The sequence below is a fragment of the Takifugu flavidus genome, chromosome 13 (assembly GCF_003711565.1).
Source record: "Takifugu flavidus isolate HTHZ2018 chromosome 13, ASM371156v2, whole genome shotgun sequence".
Lineage (NCBI taxonomy): Eukaryota > Metazoa > Chordata > Actinopteri > Tetraodontiformes > Tetraodontidae > Takifugu > Takifugu flavidus.
In genome coordinates this window covers 6763692-6786175 of record NC_079532.1, presented here as the reverse complement: position 1 = coordinate 6786175, position 22484 = coordinate 6763692, and the positions used below count along the sequence as shown (strand labels likewise).

The window sequence follows — 22484 nt, the reverse complement described above, 5'->3', positions numbered from 1 at the left end:
ACAGCTGGGGAAGCCACACAGGTCGTCTGGAACGAGAGCAGACCGAAACATCTCCAGCGTGCCGGTTCAGATCTGACTCATTTGTACGTTTGCAGTGTTTATCTGCTGTGATTTGAAAATGGCAACCGCCCACTCGCGCGCATGCTAAAACAACACAAACTTTTGCTCACAATAAAAACCCTTAGTGCAGCACTTCTCTTGAGGCCTTGCTAGCATTGACACGAAATGTAATAAAAGTTAAGTGTTCGTGGATATTTGGGGACCTGGCAAGAGCAAAAGTACAGCCCAAGGTTTGCTCTTCTGACTTATTATGGGGAAAAAAACATCTTCCCCTTCTTTCACTGTGTTTGCAGAGGTGTGCTGGGACTGTTCAAACTTTGGAAAGTCTGAGCGCTTCAATAGAGAAGAAGCTGTTGTTCCTGCACACTCGGAGCGCCCAGGCTGAACCGGGACTCTTATCTCAATAGAGCTATCTCTGTGCTGATACACATTTTGTTTCCGTCTGTGAAGCAAAACAGCTCGTTTCATCTTCACAATTCAGAGGGAAAAGACTAATTTCTGCTCTACAATAGAAAGATAAAGGGGGGGGGGGGGGCAATGATCAGAAGAGCAAGTGAACCGTTGTTGCAAAATAGCAACTTGTGCAGATGGAAATCGTTGGCTGGCAGATTGGAGTCACGGCCGGCCATTTGGTATGTGTTTGATTCAGACCAACAAAATCTATCACAACTCAAACTGCAGCTCCTGGTTTTGATTTAAGGAGGGGCGGAGACCAAAGACTGATCTGACAGAGCGCTTTTAAAGCTCTTCAAAAAGGAAAGATTCTGGGAGAAGAATCTGCCCGTGCTAGCAACATCGCCTCTTCAGGCTGCTATTTATGCCCTAGAATAAATCTGAAACCTTTCTTTTGCACTGTCACCTGCTCTGGATCGATAGCTGCAGGACCAGAGGAGTGCTGAAGGAGGACTGGCAGTAAACCTAAATTAGATGAAATATTATCATAGACCCAAGCACACATTTGGCTAAAGTTGTGTTGAAGTTAGCTTTAACAAACAAAAGGAAGCGAGACGGCACACATGCAGAGAAGAGAGGACATACAGAGAACTCATGCAGAACAGACAAAAGAAGGGAATACATATGCTAGAGCCAAGATCTTTGGATTGAACCCATTTTAAAGTCCAAAGCTGAGCGTTTTTGCAGCTCTGGCTGGGCCAGTGTTTACGTCTCGCCCGCTAGCAGCAGTGTGTTCCAAACCTCTACCCAGAATAAGACAGGACGGGCCTGTTGGTCTTGGCTCCGTGAGGCCTTCAAAGAGTCCATTTATCAGTGCATCTGGGGCGGGGCCTATCTGATAAAGCCGAGGCACCACAATCTGGGACACCTCGCAGTCCTAATCCATCCCCACTGCTTCTTTTAATCCCGCCGCTTATTGTTTCCCTGCCTCCCTTTGATGAGCCGCACAGGTGTCTCCTGTTTCTCCTGCGGTACATCGGTTGGAGGTCTGGACCCCCGTTAGGACCCCTGTTTATGGTTATGTAGATATCTGCTAGCTTAAACTTAAAGCGCATCTAAATGTTTATGATGGATGTTGTCGGCAGGAGTCAGGGGTCATTTTCCGAGCTGTCGCCCACCCGCTTCTTAACGGGAAGTATATTTAAAAGGGCCTGTGAGTCGGGGCCGAGGGACCCTCTGTTTACAACACGGGGTGAGTGGAGAGTGAAAGGAGGAATGGGCCTGACCCATCAGGTCACTCCGAGTCCTTTAAACCAGCCGCGCACACAATGGCCACCCCCAGGCGACGATGGCCGCGCTCAGACAACAACCAAATCAAGTGGTCTCCATATAATAGATTTATTGCATCACACAACAAAGCCCGCCCACGGAGCTCCCCGCGAGGGACGACTCGCCAAGTCCAGCACCGCTTGGTCACCCACCTTTCTCATGAGGGCCTCTCAACCATCCAAAGGCCTGGGCCATAAAAATTCAAATGAAATTGGGTGGATCCTTTCAGCAATCTTCCAAGCGGAAAAAAAAGGCCTCTGCAGGCCTAATAATCGCAACCTCAAACTAAGGAGCAATTACTCCTTTGCTCTAGAGGACCTCAGCCTGAACGCCTCAACAGGAAATAAGCACACCAAGGAGCACAATTTGCATTTTCAGTTATGGAGTTTGCAGAAACAGGCCTCAATCAAGGCTGAAATCTCTGAAGGATCCCGCGAGCCAACAGTCGTGACTGGGTGCAATTTACATTTCAGGGCAACGTTTATTTCCGCGGCTCGGAAAGCGAACAGAGGGCTGAAGAAGGTGTGTGCGGGCGAAAGCCAGGCAGACTGTGGTTATAGGCAGTAAAGTCAGTCTGCACCCTGTTACCTGAGGCAGCGCACGGCACCGTGGCGTTGGCGCTTTTGGAGGTGTTCTTGTGCCTCTCGTGTCGATACACAAGGTGAGGTTTGTTGTGCTGCTCGTCATATTCCTCGCCCGCGGCGTTCAAAAGAGGTTCCAAGAAGTATTCGCCGTGCTGCGTCGTAAACGTTCCAACCTGGGGCAGAGAAACGGCGTCGATTAGCATGAAGGCAAATCTTGCATCCTGTCAAATATATGAAAGATAGCCGCGAAAGAATGCAATTACAAGATGATTCAGGCGCGCAGGGGGTTAAAAGTGTTTATCCTGACTGGGGAAAATGCATTCCGCTCCCAGCCTAGCACCGGGAGAAGTGACATCATCATAAACGGTGAAAGCTGCTGACAGAGGAATGCTAATATTGATTTGGAAGCTTGGTACCTCCAAAGCCTCTTAGCTCACTGTACTCTTACGCACTGCGCCAGATGTATGGATATTTCTAAATTTAATCGCCGATACTGGGATGTTGTCTTTACTGAAGCCAAACTCATTCATCATCCAGTCAGCCGATGTTGTTGGAGTGGAATTCAGACCTGAAACATGTCGAATCTGCATGTGTGTTTTTCCTCTCTGGCTACCAAAGGGTGAAGGATTAGCTGGAGCGCATGTGCGGTACGCAGCACAAAACATGCGAGCCGTGTGCCATCAACATGAACCGACACACGTGGCAACACATTATATCCCCAATATTCAAATGAAACAATAGTTCTGTCCGCTGATGCTCGTGTTATAATGATGTAATGTGAAGTATGGCTGCATATGTGATGTATTTGAACAAATATCACAAGAATAATCTAGATTTTAGACACTGACCAGCTCTGGAAGTCACCATAAACTTCACAGTATATGCAGGAGAACTTAAATCTCTGCTGCGATCCAGGAACATTCTGGTCGGCTTCATGCAAGAAATGATTAAATCGATAAAAGTAGAGATTGTTGGTGGTGTTGGTGAGACTGCAGAGCTGAGCTGAGCTGAACTGATGAGCCAGGGCCTGAAGTTAAAGTTCTCATGTGATGGAGGAAGGCGGGAGTGACAAATGTTCTGTTTAGTCAAAGGAGGGGGGCCGAGCTTCAGACTTTCCCAGCGTTAGCTCAGCAGACACTTTGGCAAAAGTTTGGACGGAAACATTGTTTGCTGATCAGTGGTGGGTGTTGAACTGCGCGCCGCGCTCAAAGGCCTCCTGTCTGATGCAAGGTCACCTCGCGACACAGATGGAGCGACTCTTGGCTCCCGGTGTTTGAGCAAAGGGCGGCGGAGTCGCGCAGTGTCGCTCGCCGAAGATGAAAAGAACTTAAACAAGAGGTGACGGCGATTTTTACCTAAAGGCGCCTCTCCCGTCCTCGGACCAAACCAGGAGCGCCAGCTCCATCAGAAACTAACATTTCCCACGGTGGAAGCGATCCCTCGAAGGTTCCACACCACCTTCATTAGCGGTTGTCTCCTCTTTGCAGCTTTTCTCCTCGTTCCTGCCTGTCACCGCTCACTTTGAAAAGGCCAAAAGCTCCTCAACCCCACCTCCCTCCTCCCAAAATCTCCCCTGGGGACAGCTTTGGTGGACGAAAGGGGAGCCGGCTTTTTCCGAGAATGACCCCTTTGTTTTAAGGCTTAATTATTCCTTAATGACCTCATCCCAACAAAATGTGCCTGGCCATGAAGCCCCAGTGATCAGATACGGACACATTTATGACCCAATAGCCTCTGGTGGTGTCTCCTTTGTCCTGTCATTCTCAATGAGTGACGATGCGGATAAGCAACAAGGGCTGTTTGAAAAAGGATGCAAACATGTTTTGATAAGCCAGTCATACATCAAAGTTGGGCAGAGGGGCAATTAAATGCTTATTACCCTGATAGTTCCAGCACACCTCGCATTTCAAATCCAACACGTAGCGTCTTTTCCCCCAACAGTGCCTGGGCTTCATTTCTTGAACGCTTCATCATGAATAGAATCAGCGCGCTGCTAATTCTCGCCCTGCGAGGCCGTCCTGGCACCGCGGGCCGCCCGTCTAAAATAAGGAACCGTCACTGATACGGCTGCTGAATATGAGACCCGGGGCTTGTGGTCTGCCTGGCTGCGGCCGCCCAACCACACCAGAATCGGGCTGGCGCGGCTGAGGTCAACCCACTGCCCCTGAACCAGTAACCTTACATGACCCATAAAACAACCCCCTCAGCACTTAACACATTCCCTCACACAGGAGTCAGCAAACAATAGAAGGCGGGATGCTCAAATATAACCCCGAAACGAGCCGTAAACTCATTATTACCCAGTAACTCTATTATAGAGCTCTCGGGTCAGCTGATATGATCCATAAAGAGCGCAGCTGCTTTAGAACCGATGATGTGTAGCCAAAGTTAGGACTTTAAGCACCGCTCTAATGGTTATTGCTGCTGTTGCATCCTTAGATATGCGTGCCCTCTGTTGCTGTGATGCCTTCATGGCCAACAGGTGGGTTCAAAGCAAACCCGAACACGGGGCCTTTTCAGGTATTTGCTTTGCCAAAGAGCTCTCGAGCAGAAGGGCTTTTATCTCTGCGCAACCGCTCCAAAGCAGCCAGATTTTCTGGAACGCGCTTGGCAGATGCGGCTCTCCTCCTCGGCGACGCTGCGCGACAGCGAAGTAACAGTTTCTCCCCTTCGCAAACTTCCTCCAGTCCTGGAGAGGAGACTCGTGCACGGGGACAGATGAAGAAACGTGAAGTTCCGAGAGTCCTCAGAGAAGCAGAGATACTCACAAGACCGGTGCACAGGCTGAAGACCGCGGGGAAGTCGCTCCTGCCGTTGACGTGTCCGCGGAAAAAGCAGTGGCGCATGTCGCTCCTCTCCGTCCCGTTGCCCTGCTCTGCTCCCAAGTGCACCACCGTGTAAGAGGGGGCGATGAAGTCGGAGTGCGCTGTCAGATTCAGATGGAATCGCTCCCCGAACGCGTCGATCCTGTAGAGGAGCCGCAGGCCGGACAGGTGATCGCTTAAACTCCTCCGTCTCCTCCTGTAGTGCAGCTGGAGCGGGAAAGATTCTCCGAAGTCATTCACACGGAGCGGGGTGATAATTTCATACGATGACAGCTGCTTGACCAAGCTTTCTGAGGAAGGAAACACAGCGAACGAATTAGGACGCGAGCGCAGAGACGCGGGGATAGAGACACAAACGCGGCTGGGGTCGTAAACGCACCACACAGTATCACCCAGGAATCAAATTTTACCTTGTTTCGGATGCAGTCGGTGCGGCAAAGTGTCCCGGACAAGTGTTGACAGATGACACATCAGTCCAACCAGCCAGATAGCAAACTGCATGGTTCCCTCCGCGGACGAGCCCGGGCTGTCGTCTCCAAGGCCAGTACCCTCTCCCGTCTCTCCCGAGCGGATTGCCCCCTCTCCCTCTGCCTGCTCCGCGGCTTGTCAGCAACAGGTCGTGGGTTCTGCGGAGGCTCTCTGTGGCGCGACTCTTGCAAAGTGCATTGCCCTCATCTCATGGCTAAACGTGCGTCCGCTTCCCCTCCGAAAAGGCGAACTATTTATGACACATGCATCCCCCCCGACGGAAAAAATGCTGTACAATTGCAGTCAGTGCTGAAAGGAGGGATCAGTGCCAAGTACGCTTTCCCTTAGCCATCCCTAGAACACCCCGGCACCCTTAGCGCAGAACAACGCCCCTGCAGGCGGCGGAGCCAATGGCGGGACAGCGTGCGCGCCGCGACCACCGCACATGCGGCAGCAGAAGCTGATAAAATCAGCCAGCACATCAAAATCCTCCTTGCGATCATCCGGGTTAATTCAAAGTGAGTGACAGCACATAAAGCTGTTGGGGTCACGCGGAGTAGAAATGCATTTTCAGCTAATAAACACCCTATTACTGCTTTATAACAGCTGGTCTGTGCGTAATGAGCCCTTCAAAAAATGTCCCCAAAGCGTTTATCAGAGGGGATGATCATCACGTGGGCTGTTTAAATACCTATAAATAAAAGGATCTTCCTTTCAGTGGACGGAGGTGTTCTTCAAAGAAGGAACAATAACGTGATAAATTTATTGGGGGGTGGAGCAGCTGTAAATGTGACCTTGATAACCCCTCACATCCTGATCGGCACCAGTGGCACCCAGGAAATCGGCTTGAACTGGGACAAAAAGACCGGTGTCTTGGTTCCGTGTTGTCGGGGCGCAGAGGTCAGCAGGAGGATGTTTGCCGCCCTTTTACTGCGCCTTCAGAAGCGGTGGGAAAATATGAAGCGCTGAAAGCGGCAGCTAATGGGAGGACATTAGAGGTCGTCCCTCACTGTCGTCTGTTGGAGGACGCGGACTTCCCCGGGCCGTGATGCGGCCAGCTCCTCGTTAAAGTTGAGGGACGTGTGAAAGGACTCTTGTTTTTCACCTCCTTTGAAGGCTGATGTCACAGCATTGTGGGTAATTCGCCTCGGTCGACTCACCGGAAACACTTTTGGATGAAGCGACCTCTTTCCTTTGACTCTCCGGCCGTTTCAAACTTAAAAGTCTCTCCCTCCACCTTCTCCAGCCATTCTTTTTAAATGTGGAGACATAAAAAACACATCTGCCCTGATTTACTTTGAGGAACCGGACTGAAAAGTAAAATACAGCAAACCTAAACGGCTCCAAACTGGCTTTTAATTTTGCTAAATGGCTGAATTGGTTTGCATGCAAAGTGTGTTGCCGCTAACTGAGGCGCCTCTGGATCACAGAGATGATTTATTCTCATTTTTGGCTAATAAAAAAAAAATCCCTCCACTGTAACGCGTCTGATGCCTCCCTGATGTGTTATTCATTTAGTCCCGAACCTCCTGTGAGGCTATTCATTCCACCAGAGCACTGTCACTATTCCTCCATCATCCAGAACCATGTGGGAGCCGCTAAAAATAATTGAATTTGACAAACACTGGAGGGGGAAAAAAGCCTTTTTGTGTGTGTGTGTGTACCACCGAAACCAAAGGGAAGAGCTGAGGAGGCGAATATTGCTCTCATGTCTTTCATTGTTTGTGATATTTTAAAATCAATTTTGAAATGAGGTTTCCTCAAATATTCCGGGTTCTGAATTCAGAGTGTGTTTAATGTCTTTTCATGTGCTTGTTGTAAACATTGTCAGCATGAATCTGTGGAAGCGTCGTCTTATGCTCCCTGTTACAGGCAGCAAAGCTTCTGATCGTGCGTATTTTAGACATTATCTGACCTCTGATTAAAAGAGGCTCGATCATCGGGCGCCGTCTCCTGCTCCGGTGGCCCCTCGGGGTCCGGGAAACGACGAGGCCGAGGTTTGGAGAAAGGAGGGCTAATGACGGAGAATATCGGCGCGGTTAAAAGAGGCGACGGCGTCGGCTCTCACTCATCTCAGGTGATTTATCCTCCCTTCCTTTCTCAGGTTTGGGGTGAAGGGGGGGGTGTGTGTGCTGGAGTCATGGTTGAAGGAGACTGGAGTCACAACACAACAGCGCTCTACACCTGCGGACGCACGCCAGGGCCCCGCCGGGGCATTGCTAGCTTCAGCTGGAGTGCTGCTCCGGTTGTTTATGGGACCCTAAAATAATCTGCATGAACAGAAAAGTGCCTGAACTCGTTTTCAGGGGGAACTGATCATCACCCTCCGAGAGCGTCACCATAAAAGACTCAAGCGAGGCTCCGTGGTGCTGCTGAGGAGGCTCCTCAACCTTCTCCCCCTCTGCTCCCGCCCTCCTCTTTCTCCGACCGTCCAGGTGGATCCCACAGCGCCCCGATCAAGGTGCTCGGCCACCTGAAACCTGTGTGGACCTGCGCCGGGGATTAGGCGTCCCCCTCCACAGAGGTTCATAATCCACTGAGATCCTGCTGCCCTGCAGGCAGCAGCGGAGCATCACGCGCTGGAGCGCAGCGGCACTGCAGAGCCGTCCCATTAACACTATCTGTCCGTTGTCATGGTTTCACCATCACCCGTCTGTGATATCGCGGAGCAAAAAAACCTGCTGAGTGAGCTCGGAGCAGAGGCGCGGAGCAGAGAACGATCAGGACTCAGAACAGCCTGAGCCTCATTAAAGGCTCGTGGGCATGTCTTCATAGCAAGAGTGACCAGAAAACGCCCTGAAACTTGTGTAATAACTACTTAATAGCACTTCCTGAGAGACGGGGGCTGAAGAAAACAGTCAAATCAAGTCAAAAAGTACAAATAGTCACTTATTTTCTCTGTTTATCACCACTAAATGGGATTTTTGTTTGCTTTAGCAGGGAAAAATTAGGCTGATGCCTCCCGATTACCCGATGGTCCAAAGCTGCGGACAGGAAACAAAACAGTCCTCCGCGCACGACCTCCGTGCGTGGATGGGTGGGATCACACTGACACGCGTGTTTTACCCCCTGCAGATGTGGTTTGTTAGCACAGACTTTGGGGAGTCGTGAGAAAAATCAGAGCGTGCTGTCACTTTTGACAGGCAGGGAGCATGCTGGGAAATTTTGGCCAGTTTGCCTCCAAAAGTGGCTCATTTAAAACAGGAAGTGGTGAGAATTAGGAAGTAACTCTCACCGTTTACTCCAAAGCTCAAAAGCTTCTTTAGGATGTCCTCGGATGTCCTCTGCAGCAGCTACAGAGTAATTTGGGACGGGACCGACTGAGTTTGAAAGCGTTTTTTACTCGTTAAATGTGTGCAGAGGCTCGTGCACAGACCAAGAAGCAACCGTGAGAGTCCGTTCCTGCTGGGGGCCAGATGCCCCCTGGCAAAGTTGTCTTTCTTCATGCAAATTAGGACAATTTCTGCCGTGTTCCAGCAGTGTTTCACAACTGAGAGCTGTTAAAAGCCCTCCGCTTCGCTCTGCTCCCTCTTCCCTGTACAGATTCGCCCCACGTGTGACTCGGATCAGTCAACAAACAGGCTTAAACTCCCGCGTCTGCACTTTTGGAGGCCTCGGGTCAGTCGTTTCCATCGCAGAAATGATATTAATTACCATTCTAATGGGTACCCCGAGGACAGGGAACACAGAGGAATCTTTTATTTCAGGCGTGGCGAATGATACACGGAAGGAAAAAAACAAAACATGGAGGGTAAATAATAAAATCCAGTGAGCTGAGCTGGTGTTTGAACCATAAACTGTAGGAGACATTGCATTCGAAGGCATTTCACGGAATGGGGGAGAAGCTCTGCGAGGTTTACGCTCAGATTGTAGCCACAACGCGACGCCTCCTGAATGTCTGCGCACGATAACGTTTCCCGAGGAAATCTATTCCCTTTCTGCACTTGCCATCCCAGCGATGGAAATACTACGTGTTGATTTCTTGCCTGCGTTTTCTCACCGGCCGTATCGGTGCGCGATGACGTGACGCGACCTCTTTCAAAGCGCGTTAGCTGGCAGAGCTGTTGGGAAATCCTAATCCCTGACTAGATTTATGCTAGCAGTCTTCCTTGAAGTCACTTTAAGTGCGAACCGGTTTGGGCTAACCCAGTAGCGATAACTGGCACATGCCGCGCTCGAGACAGCTGCCCGCTGGGATATTAACAGCTGTGAACTTTAAGGAGGTCATGACTCATGAGATTTGATGATGGTCCAGCGGAGATTTGTTGGATGTTTCTGCGGATCCACTTATAGTATCATACACACGGCATCTTGGGATGGCAGCCGTCAGCCGTAAATGAGCTCATGGGTAAAGATGGCCGCTCTACATGCTGTAGGCCTTAAAATGCTTACAAAGACAATGTTGTTTAAACCAGAGTTTATGCTAGGATATCAGCATGGCTCAACATATTGAAAATAGCTTGAGCTAACTTCATAAAAATTTCATTTACAAAAATGTTCCAGGACTTCAAGCTCTGGTTAAAAACACAGACGACGTTATGCCAAAGTTCAGGGACAAGACATTCTGTGAGAAATTACGTTGTTTTGGTTAAAACGTGTCCAGAAACACCAAAACTGAACTCTTTAACCTTCTGGCTGCTTTTTGAAACCAAGTGTTCTGATCTTGAAAGGTCAAACTAAGTCTGTGCAGCCTCTTGTTGCTGCCGAAGAAAGTTAAATCATAGCGCATAACTCTGCTTTTAGCTACTAATTACTGTAATGTGTTTGTCCCTGCTTGTGTCAAGATAACACAAATGGGTTCCAACATGTCGCTGGATCGGCAAGTGCTTTAAACCGGGCCGGGCTTTTAGAAAACCAGATCGCTGCTGTTTGGATGTGTTTTTACTGTTGCTTTTTGGCTAGGTTAGCAAGAAACATGCTTATGACGGCGATACTGGAATGTTTCTCGTCTCTTTTTAACACGCGAACTCCACATTTGTCAACGCCCGAAGGCCGTGTTTGGTTTAATACTCGCCCCGTGTTTTTAATGGGAGAAACGAGGAGCTAAAGTCAGAAATCCCCACAGACTGCTGTCAGGACAACTGCTGCCCTATTTGTGAACCGCAACCAAATATAACAGTGAGGTTACGGGAAGGAGGGGGTACGGATGGATAATACCCAACCCCAATGACAGTTTGGCTCCAGAATTCTGTACTTCCATCTCAGATGATCATTTAGATTTTTTTATTTTTTTTCTAGCATAAAGATAATTGAGGAATTTATCTTAAAAATGCAAATTGAACACATATAATTAGGATTCCCTGATCAACTCTGGCTAATGCTGCTAACGTAGCAATGCACTGTTTGATTTTTACCTTTAAATAAAAGAGGAATATTAACAGTGCTTGTGGTGTGCCGCAGACCGAGATAAACTCTCTTAAACAAGAATATTACCACAGTGGAAAAGATCTCGGAGCTATTTTGAATAAAAGGTTTGTGTAACAATAAATTTCCACCCGGGCAGAGCTCGCTGGAGACGGGAGGGGAGCCGTCGCAGTTGCTGTCTTATCTAAATTGCTGAAATCTGCTAAATGTTCAGACATGACTCTGGAAATAAATTCCTGCTGACAGTTGCTCCTGATAAACACCTCCCGCTTCAGCTCCGACTCAGGTTACTGTCACCGTCTTCCTCCAGCAGGAAATAAAAAAAGAGCCTTTCTGTGGTCTGGAAGGGGGGGGGGGGGGGGTCTGATCAGCTGGCCTTTGGCTTCTCTTGCATCTTTTTCTTTTTCCTTGTAAAGATGTAAAAGAATATTTTAAATCAGATTAACTGTAAACACAAAGACATCAGCGCATCGGGTCGGAATCTAGGTGTGATAATCCCCAACTGATTTATCTGATAGATTATGAACGATTACGCTGTTTACACGACTCAACAATCGACTCATGATGAGATTTTATCATCACACAAATGGACCCAATGTGTGAATTCAGCATTATGAAATAACTGGAGATAAATCTTGTGGCTAAATAAAGATTAGAATGCTCTGATTGCTCCAAAAGGGGATGTATTTTTACTCATTTACATCTTTTTTTTGACCTGCAGAGAAGTTATGCATTGTTTATGCTAATTAAAAACTGTTTTTTCAGAGGGGATTCAAGCATATATAGGATAAAATCCTGTAATTCCACTGCAGCCATCTGTTCCTGAGCCTTTATAAAGGCAGAACACTGGGATGGGGATTCATGGAGGACGTTTTTGTCAGCTGTAACAGTGTCAGTCTGTCTAAAACCATCCTTTTAAACGCCTACTGAGCTCACTCACAATGACTCCCTCCGCTTTTCACCTCATTTCATTCCCTTACAGCCGGATTAGGGACTTGGAGCTCAGAGCATGTGCAAACACACTCACGCATGCACACGTGCACATGCACAGACATTCATAGCTCAGCTCACATGTTCATCTTTAATGAGTCAAGCTAAGAAAAGAGAATATAAGGCTACCGCTGTTAGCTGTAAACGCATGCTAATGATGTTTTTGCTCTTTAATCTGGGAATACTGATTTCTGTCCTTCTGAGATCAACTCCTATGTTTAACTTCATCATATTTATGTCGTGACAGTTCCAACAAAAGCCAGCCGAGCTGTTTCTGCCCCGGCTCGCTCTGTGTTTGCCTGCCGAGGCGTTTTCCTCACGAAGGCCTGTTTCTTCCAGGCTGCAAGACGGCAGCTTCCAGTTGGGACCGCAGGAACGTTCACACGCGGATTATCTGAGCCCGGAGATACCCGGACATCTAAAATTAGTGTTGTCAGAATTCTTGGAGATAGCAAAGCCTGAGATTTCACACCGCAGGCCGGCGGCCATCTTCGTCCGTCACATCACAGCTCTGTGGTTGGAGTGGCGCTAATAAAACACGCGTTGTCTCTTTCTCTGTGTGTGTGTGTGTGTGTGTGTGTGTGTGTGTGTGTGTGTGTGTGTGTGTGTGTGTCTGACGAACTACCACCACGATGAAGGCCACAGTTCTTCTTCTCGGCTCGTTTGGAATCCATTTAGTCATAAAGGTGTTTTGTAATCTGATTACTCGATTCAAGGAAATATGCGATGCCAGTTTCGCTACGTTTTTTTCCTGAGGTGTGGGGGGAAAAAAGCTTCCTCTGTCCGTTGTCCGGCTAAAAAGAAAACAGGGCCTGTTTCAAACATCAAACCCTTTGAATCTTGTGCCGTGGGTTCGTGACGCAGGTCGGGAGAGGAGCAGAGCGTTTTGGGGATTAACCCCAGTCCAGGTGGTCTTCATTTAGCCCCCTACCCCCACGATGAACCCAGCACGTGGTCATCGCAGCTCCCAGCCGGTTTTGATTCCTCTTCCATTCCTTTCAACTGTATCAGAGCTTCTTATGTCTGTACACGTGTTTGATGTCCACCTGAGCTCTGTAGTTTATAAAACAACGTCGGCCGTCTCATAAAAAAGACCTCGCTACAGTGCACGAATCCTTGCACAGCTGGGCTAACCGGCGCTTCGGAATGACGGTGATTGAGGTAGAAATACGTTGATAGTTCGGATTCTTTGAAATGCCTGGTGTGAGTATATCTGGAGATCATCCATCCATTATTCCTGGTCAGGTCACAGGTGGTGCTGGAAGTTAATCCTACCAGAAAAAAAATAGAGACAGATAGAAAAGATTAGCTAACAGGACAAAGTCTGAGCAAACGCTCAGAAATGTACTCATGTCTGTCCCTTTGTCAGCCCCTTAAAGGAGTGTTGCAGGTATTGTCCCAGTGCTGGTTCCAGTTTGAAGTTGTGTAAACAGGTCTAAATGGCGAGGAAGCTGCAGGAGATCTGAGGGAACCTCTGATCAAAGGCGCCCGTGCACGCTGCCAGTGTCAGCGCTTTACATTTGGCTGAGATGACAGATGCAGATCTGTCTGGTGTGGTTCCTTTGGAGGCCCCGGTGTGTTTCGACAGCCTCTGTTTGCACAACACGAGCCCTCGAAAGCACGCTCACCTGCACCGAAAGCTCACGAGACACCTCGTGCCGACCCCCCACTGCTCAGCTGAGCAATGCTACCAAACTTTCAATAGGGGTAGTGGACGTATAAGTGACTCTGAATCATCTAACTGGACAAGTGTGGGTAGGTAAGGTAGCGGCTTTGTGAGTTGAAGACACCTTCATCCTCGACACCTCTTGAGCAAACAAAGAAAGGGGGGGAGGGAAGAGAAAGGAAGCGTGAAGGAGAGAAAAGCGGAGGGGAGCCGAGTTCAAGACGGCTTCCCTGCTCAGCAAGCGCCGCTTTTGAAAATCTCTTCACCATAAAAGAAACAGGGCAAAGTAACTGTCTCTTCAGGAAGTCCCAACTCTGGAGTGTTTTTGCCGATTATTGTTCGAGGTGACATTGCATGAGAGCGCTTTTGGCTGGGCTGCTTCCTCGCAGGCCTGTCCTGAGTTAAAGGGACCACCCATTAGCTTTCCCTGAAGAAATGCCCATTGAGTCTCGACGCCTATTCACAGACCTGCCTGTCTTTCTTCCTCGCTCCTGGCGAGGGATTGCGGCTGGGGTGTAGGGGGAGTGGCAGTGTTCCTAAAAGCAGAGACCAGAAGAATGAAATCTAGTTGCTGTGGGCTGCTGAAAGGATAGATTCAAGGGGGTCTCCTGCTGCGGGAGAGTAGCGCTTTGACTCACTTCACTGCTACGTCCCAGAACAATCAGCAGCTAAAATTCCGGGGGCCACGCTTGGTGTGAGGAAAGGTTAGCGGTGGGGTGGGCACATGTTGTGCACAGGGGTGACAGTGACATTGACAATGATGGGCGCACAATGTGGCGGCAGGCAGCTGTGTGGGAGGTGACAGTAGGGCGAGGAGCGAGCTCGAGTCTTGGCGGGCTGTGCTGGGAGACTTTATGCGCCGGGGCGTTCGAGGGAAAGGTGCAGCCTTCAAAGGTGGGCCGCGTACGCTTGTGCAGAAAAGAGCCAGTGAAATGGTTGGTTATTTAGGGTTTAGGTCCGACTCTGCCCTGGCAGGTTGACAATGGCCTCACGGCTCTGCCAGATGGAACCGGACCCACCTGAGCTCGGCCTCACGTGTCGGTGGTTCACATTATGGGAGGCTGGAGACCAACTCAGATAGTGTGCACTGAAGGGAATGACCTAATTACTTGGCAATTCATCAGTTGTAGGAACCTCCCAGAGAGCAACTAGACCTCTGACTTTTTCCTACAGCTATGTGACATCGTCTATTTGACTTTCACGCAGCAGACGGAGCTACTGTGGCTGTGCGGTAACTTTAAGGTTAAACTGCTGTGGCATTGACCTGTGGAGGAATATAGAATGTACAACTGCCACGTGGGCATTTCAGGGCAAAAGAGAGGGCATTCGGAGCAGGGAAAATTAGTTGTATGATGTAAATTAAGAGGCAACCAGAAATGCATTGTTTTAAAGGCGCCTGTCTAATCCCGGTCTAGACTCTCAAAACTGGACCCTTCCCTTCTCCTTGAGCTTGATGTGGCCCTGTGAAGGAGCCCCCAGAATGCTGATAACTACCCCCAACATTCGGTGACACTCTGGTTTATATTTTTGCGGAGGTCCATTGACTTTCTCCTTTTCAGTCTCCCTTTAATCCCTGGGTCTGTGTCCTCAGTGGCTCTCTACAGAAGGGCTATTATTCGGGGCCTTATTACTGCGCCCCTCGCGGCTTATCTCCTTCCTGGTGACAGTCTTTTCAAGCCTCTCCCTAATGACCTGGGGAAGCTCACATGCTCAACTTCCCAGGACTGCGAGGCCCTGCTGATGTCAGAGGGGGTGGCCCCCACGCAGGAGCTCTGGTCCCTTCCAAAGAAAGAAGGAGAGGCACGGAAAGGTCCTGGCAGAGCCCAACGCTTCGCAGATTCGCCTGGACTGCCGCAGGTAACAAAGTCCAGCACAACGGTTGGATCCTCTGAGGACCCCTGGTCTGGGCTGATGATGATGTCATGGCTGCGCGCGAGTCATTGAACATTTCATGCAAGAACAAAAGCATCAAGCGATGCGTTTTCATTTATCAACAACTTAAAGGCCCGTGTTTACATCCAAAAGTGCTCCGCTGGCACACGCTGCGATACATCCAATTCATCTTTTCCGAGTCAAATGAGACGGCAGAAGAGCATTTATCTGAGTGAAAACCCTTCGCTCTATTTACATTTAACTCCTTGTCCCGCTAAATTAAAAGAATGGACCTCCAGATGGGATCTCTGTTCCTATTCAGTCGAAAACATTGTCTAGCGCTCACTTCAGCATGTCCAAAGGATTACGCCATAATGTACAACAAACACGGACCACAGAGGCCATTGAGGAACGGGAGACTCCAGCTGTTTGCAGCCCAGCTGAGTCATTCACACGCAAATCCAAACTGCATAGATGCTATAGGGACCTGAAAGAAGGAATGATCTCCTGTTTATTGACAGCGTCTGTGCACCCTCTAATTATCATCCCCATCTTAAACCCTGCGGTGTCTTTGGAGCGGTTTGAAAAGGACGCGGCTGTCTCTTATACTTTTATCTCGCTGGACCCCCAGGATACAATAAGCAGACTACAATTCGGTCATCAGAACGAGCGCGCCGCAGTCTGCTGTGAGCCGCTAAATGTGACACAGGTGTCCCACATGGCGCGCAGGCCCTTCACCCCGAGGCCGATGGGAAACGACAGTCCATAAGTTCTCATATCTCTGAATCATAAAGTACTTAAGACTTTGGGAAAACAGGCCTGAGTGCATCAATTAAGAAGGTAATGGCTTTATTGAGGCTGTTTATGGCGTGAAAAACTGGAGGCACGCTGGGTCGAGCCCTTAAAGAGCACCTGCATCTTTCGAAGGTTCCATGTGGTTGATCTTTATAGCTAGATGGAGAGATTCATCATAATAAGGAGCTGTTATTGATGATGATGATGATGATGGTGATGAGGATGAGGATGAGGATGAGGATGGTGGTGGTGGCACCAAAAGCCGGAAATGTAACTACTATGATTTGGGGTGGAGAGAATCATCCCCCATTGCCCCCATAGCAATAAGGTTGGTGGTTCAGTTCCAGCTTGGGCCGGTTCCCTCCAAGCCCATTTAGGTCTCGTTCTCCGGTTTCCTCCCACATTTCCACAAACATGAGCGTTCATTTGATTGGGGAATTTGAACAGAGCCTGCACGTGTGTGAGTGCAAGGTGTGTGTTGCTCTCCAGTAGCTGTCAGAGAGCCGGACCGGATTAAAGCTCTCTCTTCCCTGTTTACTGAGAGCCCACATTCTGCCATATTCAGAAGGTCCACTAGTAAAGTTCACGCAGGCTCATTTTAAAACAAAACACCTTTTTTTCCTTCTGAAAGGTTCCTGTCAGCAGAACCTGTGGAATCTGAAAAGCTGCTTGGAGCCATTGATGCCCTTTAACCCTTTCGTTAGTGCTTTTAGCCATGCCTTAAACATCTTTTAATTACTCCCAAACACACATTCCTGCCCCATTAAGCAGAAATACTAAACAAGAAACAGCGGCTTAAACCACAACTTCAACAAAACATCTCCAGAACGCTTGAAAGTAAAGGATTATGGACAGAGGGTCATCAAATTGGAGAGTGGGAGTATCCGTTTACCCATGGAGCCATTGTGTTCCTCAGAAATAAGTGCTTGCCCACTGGAGCGTGCAAGTGTCGCATTACTTCAGCCCAGCATCATTTTAGTATTTATTATAACAATTATGCAACAAATACCCCCTAAATATGTTTGTTCTATCCTAAGAAAACAGTGTTGCCAATTAGGAACATTTGTTTTCTAGCAGCACTAAATAAATGTTACACACACATAACTAAGGGTTTATTATACCTTAATTAACGTGTATTAATGCACTTTTAGTGACACTTGCTGTGAGGATATACATTCTAAATTATTTGAAGAGCACGAAAGAGCACCCAGAACTCTAAATGGCTAGAACTGATTGTTTGATCCTTCATTAATGTTGTTTTTGAGTCTATTTAATAAACTGGTCATAAACTTAAGAAGAATATAATATAAGAATATTCAAGTGGCCCAGTCCCACGACGGGAGCAATTTTAGTAACAGGAACCAGTTTTGAGGGAACTTTAGACTCCTTTCAATATAGTTTGGATGGTGTCGGATCTGTTTATACGATCCCGCAGAGTCAGCGAAAAAAATAAAAAAAGCTATCTCCCCGAGGCCTTTGTTTTTATTTCCTCCCATAAACAGATGCAACACATTCAGACAGGCAATAAATGAAAGTGAGATGCATCTCTGTGTTCCCTTAATCCTGACAGTAATTCTGCCCCCTGGGATAAACGTATCTCCTGTGGTTACGGATCCTGACAACTCCGTTGAGCTAAAAAAGACTTGGGGATTGTTTCCCTTGCACAGTAACGACTGGCATTAAAGGGAAAGGGGGAAGAGAAGGCTCAGATGATAATGGAAAACTGTTTTGACATCCAGGTTTAAGTAATTATTGGATTTAGATAAGAGGGGAATTCCATCCGCTGTGAGGTAAAACAAACAAAACAGGAGATTGCAAATTATTCCACCAACTGCAGAAGTCCTGCTCCGAGCCTCCGGGCCTGGGGAACATGCTCATTACATCATAGATGCATGGAACAATGGAAAAATGCATGTCGCTACAGCTGCCGGGCCCTGGAGCCTCCCTGCAGGGTCAGCGCTCGGGCAGAGGGGGTTTAGGACACGGAGGAAAATAGTCCGCCACACGGAGCAGAACAAAAAAAATATAGAATTTTTAAAGACAAACACGGACGCACAGCCACGAAACGCTCCGTTTCTGACGTTTGACCGTGACTCAACTTGTTCCACATCCGCCGTGCCTCTAATTAGAAATGTTACAGAGAAATGTAGCGTCTAATCAGCGTCTGGGAGGCACTGGTCCTTTTCCAAAGGCAGGTGGGGACAAATACACCCGACGGGAGGGGTTGGAACACGCAGTGGGCCAAGAAACAGCAAATTCTGCAAATGACTCTTCGGAATAAATATCCCCAGAAATCAAGATGATCAAGGTTTTTTTATTCTAACGCCATTTTCTTTTTCTTCCTGCCTTCAGGTCCCTCAGTCTCACGTTACCTTTATTCACCTGTAATAAATCATTGGTCTGCAGCAGTGTGACCTTTGACCCAGTGCTCAGCGTCTCAGGGGACGTTTGAGGTAATGGCGCCTCTTCAGAGCTCTGAAGGAATGACTGCTCTGTTAGCCACAGCCCCCCCCCCCCCCCACACCCTCCCCCACTCCCAACGACTGACACCATGGGTCCTCAAACCTGCTCGTGCCTCCTTCCACCGTCCGTCAAATACGTTAGTGATAAAAGCTCTGGTGAGAATCTCTCTCTCTCTGTCTCTCTGTCTCTGTCTCTCTCCCTCTCTCTCTCTCCCTCTCTCTCTGTCTTTCTCTCTGTCTGTCTGTCTGTCTGTCTCTCTCTCTCTCTGTCTCTCTCTCTCTCTCTCTGTCTCTGTCTGTCTCTCTGTCTCTCCATTTGTCCGCCACCGCTCAATTCGTCTTCCTGAGCCCAGAGGATCTGTGCTGTGGCTGTGCTCGTGCTCATGGAGAAGATTCCTGGCTTAACCTGTGCACATCGATCACTTTGAAAGAAATTGTTGGTGTGAGGACGATGCCACAGCTGAAGAAAGACAAATATGTAGATTCTAATGAAATATGCTCTGAAGCGCCCCCAGCAGAACTGGATAAATGACTGCAGATGCCTGGCTTTCACCTTTTAGCATTGACACTTGCTACCGGGACACGGGGACCATATTATAGGAGGACAGTCCCCCTCCAGGACAAACCTGGGTCATGTAATCAGAGTTATCTGAATCTTCCTCTTCCTCCTCTTTTCCATTTGCGAGATGGAGGGATGTTAGTCGCCATCAGAGGGTAAACGCCGTCACCTGACCTCCTCTGGTGTTGGCAGCCTCTGATAGCACCTGTCAATGACTGCGAGGTCCAGGGCAGCGTGTGTGTGCAGAGATCCTGATGGATGCGGTCCAGGGCTGGGCTCGTCCCTCTGCAGGTCTGCCAGGAATGCAAAGAAACAGCCATTTCTGCCACTGACGGGGGGGTTTAGACACCCTGTTACTGCACATGGTGCTGCTTAAAACCCTCACACACAACAGGCGAAGCACATGGTGCAAAGTGTTACTAATTTGCTGAACTGTGCACCTGTTTATCTGCTCTATTTGTCTGTCTAACCCCAACACAGGAGGTGTGGGAACCTTTCCATCCACATCTACAGGCGGAACCCAGTGCAAAAGGATCCCCGTACACAGGTTTTCCTGTTACTTTAAGCACTCTTATTAGGTTCCACACAGCACAGACAGAAAACAATGAGTCATAGTAGAGGTAACCATGGATACGGGAGGTGCATCTTGAGTTGAGTGTGTTTCCCGGCTCGGCGACTGTTGTAATGACAATCCTCCGGCCTGTAATCTGCACACTCCAGTTTCCCGGCTCCACCAAAGTCTTTATTTTCGGCTCCCTCCGTCGACGAAGCCCGACTCTCATCTTCGGCAAGCACGTCTGCGTTTGATGTGCTCTTCAATTACTGATCTCCTCCGCATCCCAGCGACGGCGAGCGAGGCGAAGAGCATCCACACGGCAATCAAAGCCTCCTCCTCCCCGGCGCGGCCATTCTTGGGAGGGCTTCTTGCTCCCTTCCGCTGGGTTTCCTCAGATATTGTGCTTCTTTTTTTGTTTGTTTTCATGCCTTAACAAGCCGGCGGCCGCTATGCGCTCTGTTTATGATGACGGACAGGTTTACATGGAAGAGAAGTGCTGGGAAACGCTCGGAAATGGGGCCCCTGTTCCGAACATCCACCATACTTCCTTTATGTGACAGGTTTTTCCAAAGGTGCGGAGCTAAAGTATGAGTGACTTGGAATCTGTTGAAACGCTGCCTTCAAAGGGAAACACTCGAGGCTGTAACACACACACACATGCATGCACACACACACACGCGCGCACACAACAGCGTGACAGCGTCAGAGCCTCGGTAACGATTACATAAGCATTTTGAAATGTGCAATCCTGTCAATGGTTTCCATTCTGGAACAGAAAAAGCTCCAAGCGCGAGTATTTCTGCTTGTTGGTTGATTCATATTTCAAGTGTCAAACATTCCAAAGGCCTTACGGAACGATTTGTGGAGAAAAGAGTGCCAGCAGTGCCTCTCAGTATGGCCGACTTCATCTCCAGGTCTGTCCCATATCAGACCAACGCTCGCCAACAGTGACTGACCCCACATTGGCTTGTTGTCCAGCCCTTCCTCTGCAGTTCCTTTTGATAAATAACGGACCGTGTGACATAAGTTAGCTAAGCTAACCATCTAATTGGATCGTTTTGATCAGCACTCTGAGGCGACGTTCCTGTCAAAAGTGACCTGACCCTGAACAGGCCAAACTTGACTGGTCGTTCAGCCTGCAGACAGGCTGCATTTAAACCTGTAATCTGAACAGCCAGACAAGCAAAAAATCAGGTTAAGCGCTGAGGCCTGCAGCGTGAAGGCAGCCAAAGATCTTGCTTGCATTCCAAAGGCAAGTTTGGTATAATAAAAGAGCATCAACAAGGATCTCAGCGACCACTTCTAAGTCATTCACGCTATTGTTGGTTAAAAAGGAAACAGAATACTAGAAACACATGTGGAGACGGATGGACCAGATGAGCGAAAGCTGTCCTCGTGTTAAGACAAGGTGAAAACATCCCAGTGTTGCTGAGGACGAGGCAAAGGCTTGTTTAAAGTCCTGTGTTGTGCTTTGTGGCTACAGGACATTTTGGAAAAGGTCACTTCCTGATTCAGCTTGCAGCAACCATCTGTTTCACAGATCGCTGATATTTTACCTTTTGTTTTGCTTCACGACTCCCAAATATCACTGATGTTGCTGCCAAAGGTTTTTCCTGCTTTCAGTCATATAAAAAATGTAAACTTGACATCTGTCACCCAGGTCCAAACCAGATTTGAACCTTTTAGTGCTGCTAAGTATTTATTTTCAAGCCCTTTTGCCAGCGCATGTCAGTTCCTGAAATTAGCCCAAAGGGGCTAAGCTATGCTAAAAAACAGCACATTTTTGCTTCCTGACAACCCCCCCCCCCCACCACCACCACCATTAAAAGCCACTTAAAGATGTCCCTTGTTTCACCCCCCCTCTTCCACCACATTACGCCGAAATCCGGCAAATGCACGTAAAGCCATAATCTCCCTGGCAGAGATAATAAAGAATTATCTATTAACACTGCTGGTGCCCTTTCAGTTCTACAAATCAAATCCTCAAATAATAGAATCCCCACACTCTAATTATGCAGACACGACAAAAGAGCCATTTACTGACGTGCCTCCCACGCACGGAACCATCCCGTCCAACATTGTTGGGCTGTTAAATCCACAGTAAATCTCCAGTGGATATGCTCAAGCTCCCATGTCATCCACAGGCAGCATTATTCCCCTCTTATTAAATGGCCACCAAACATCGCCACCAACAGTCTTCAGGCAGGATAAAGGTTAAATCCCAGGGATCGGGATGACTCAGCGGTTTGAATGGACCTGCTAGGCAGAACATGCGAGCGTGATCAACAGGAGTGCTTTATTTTGGAGGCTAGGTGGGGTGAATGCCATCTTTGTGAGTCAATACGCCAAATTCTCACCAGTGATTATGAGATTTATCTTAATGTGACCACAAAGAGAGTGGCAGGGCGGAGCCGCATTGACACGCACATCTTTTCTTTAATTAATCAGGCGCGTTGCTGGAGGACGGCGGGTAGCGAGAGCAAACACTGTCTGGAAAAGCGGCTCATGTCGGTGTATCTTTACCTCATCCATCAGCGTGTCCCGGCAGGTTGACGGCAAAA

The 22484-nt window shown here is 48.5% G+C and overlaps 1 protein-coding gene across 1 annotated transcript in view; it reads right to left on the bottom strand.

Annotated features, from left to right (window-relative positions):
- LOC130536072 (A disintegrin and metalloproteinase with thrombospondin motifs 20-like) overlaps nt 1–6034 on the bottom strand; it is a 48746-nt gene extending 42712 nt beyond the window's left edge. The window contains exons 1-3 of the mRNA XM_057051688.1: nt 5602–6034; nt 5135–5481; nt 2371–2539 (exon numbers count right to left, since the gene is read on the bottom strand). Coding sequence (XP_056907668.1) covers nt 2371–2539; nt 5135–5481; nt 5602–5692 — 607 coding nt within the window. The 5' untranslated portion in view covers nt 5693–6034. The remainder of the gene's footprint in view (nt 1–2370; nt 2540–5134; nt 5482–5601) is intronic.
- Between the last annotated feature and the right edge of the window lie 16450 nt (nt 6035–22484).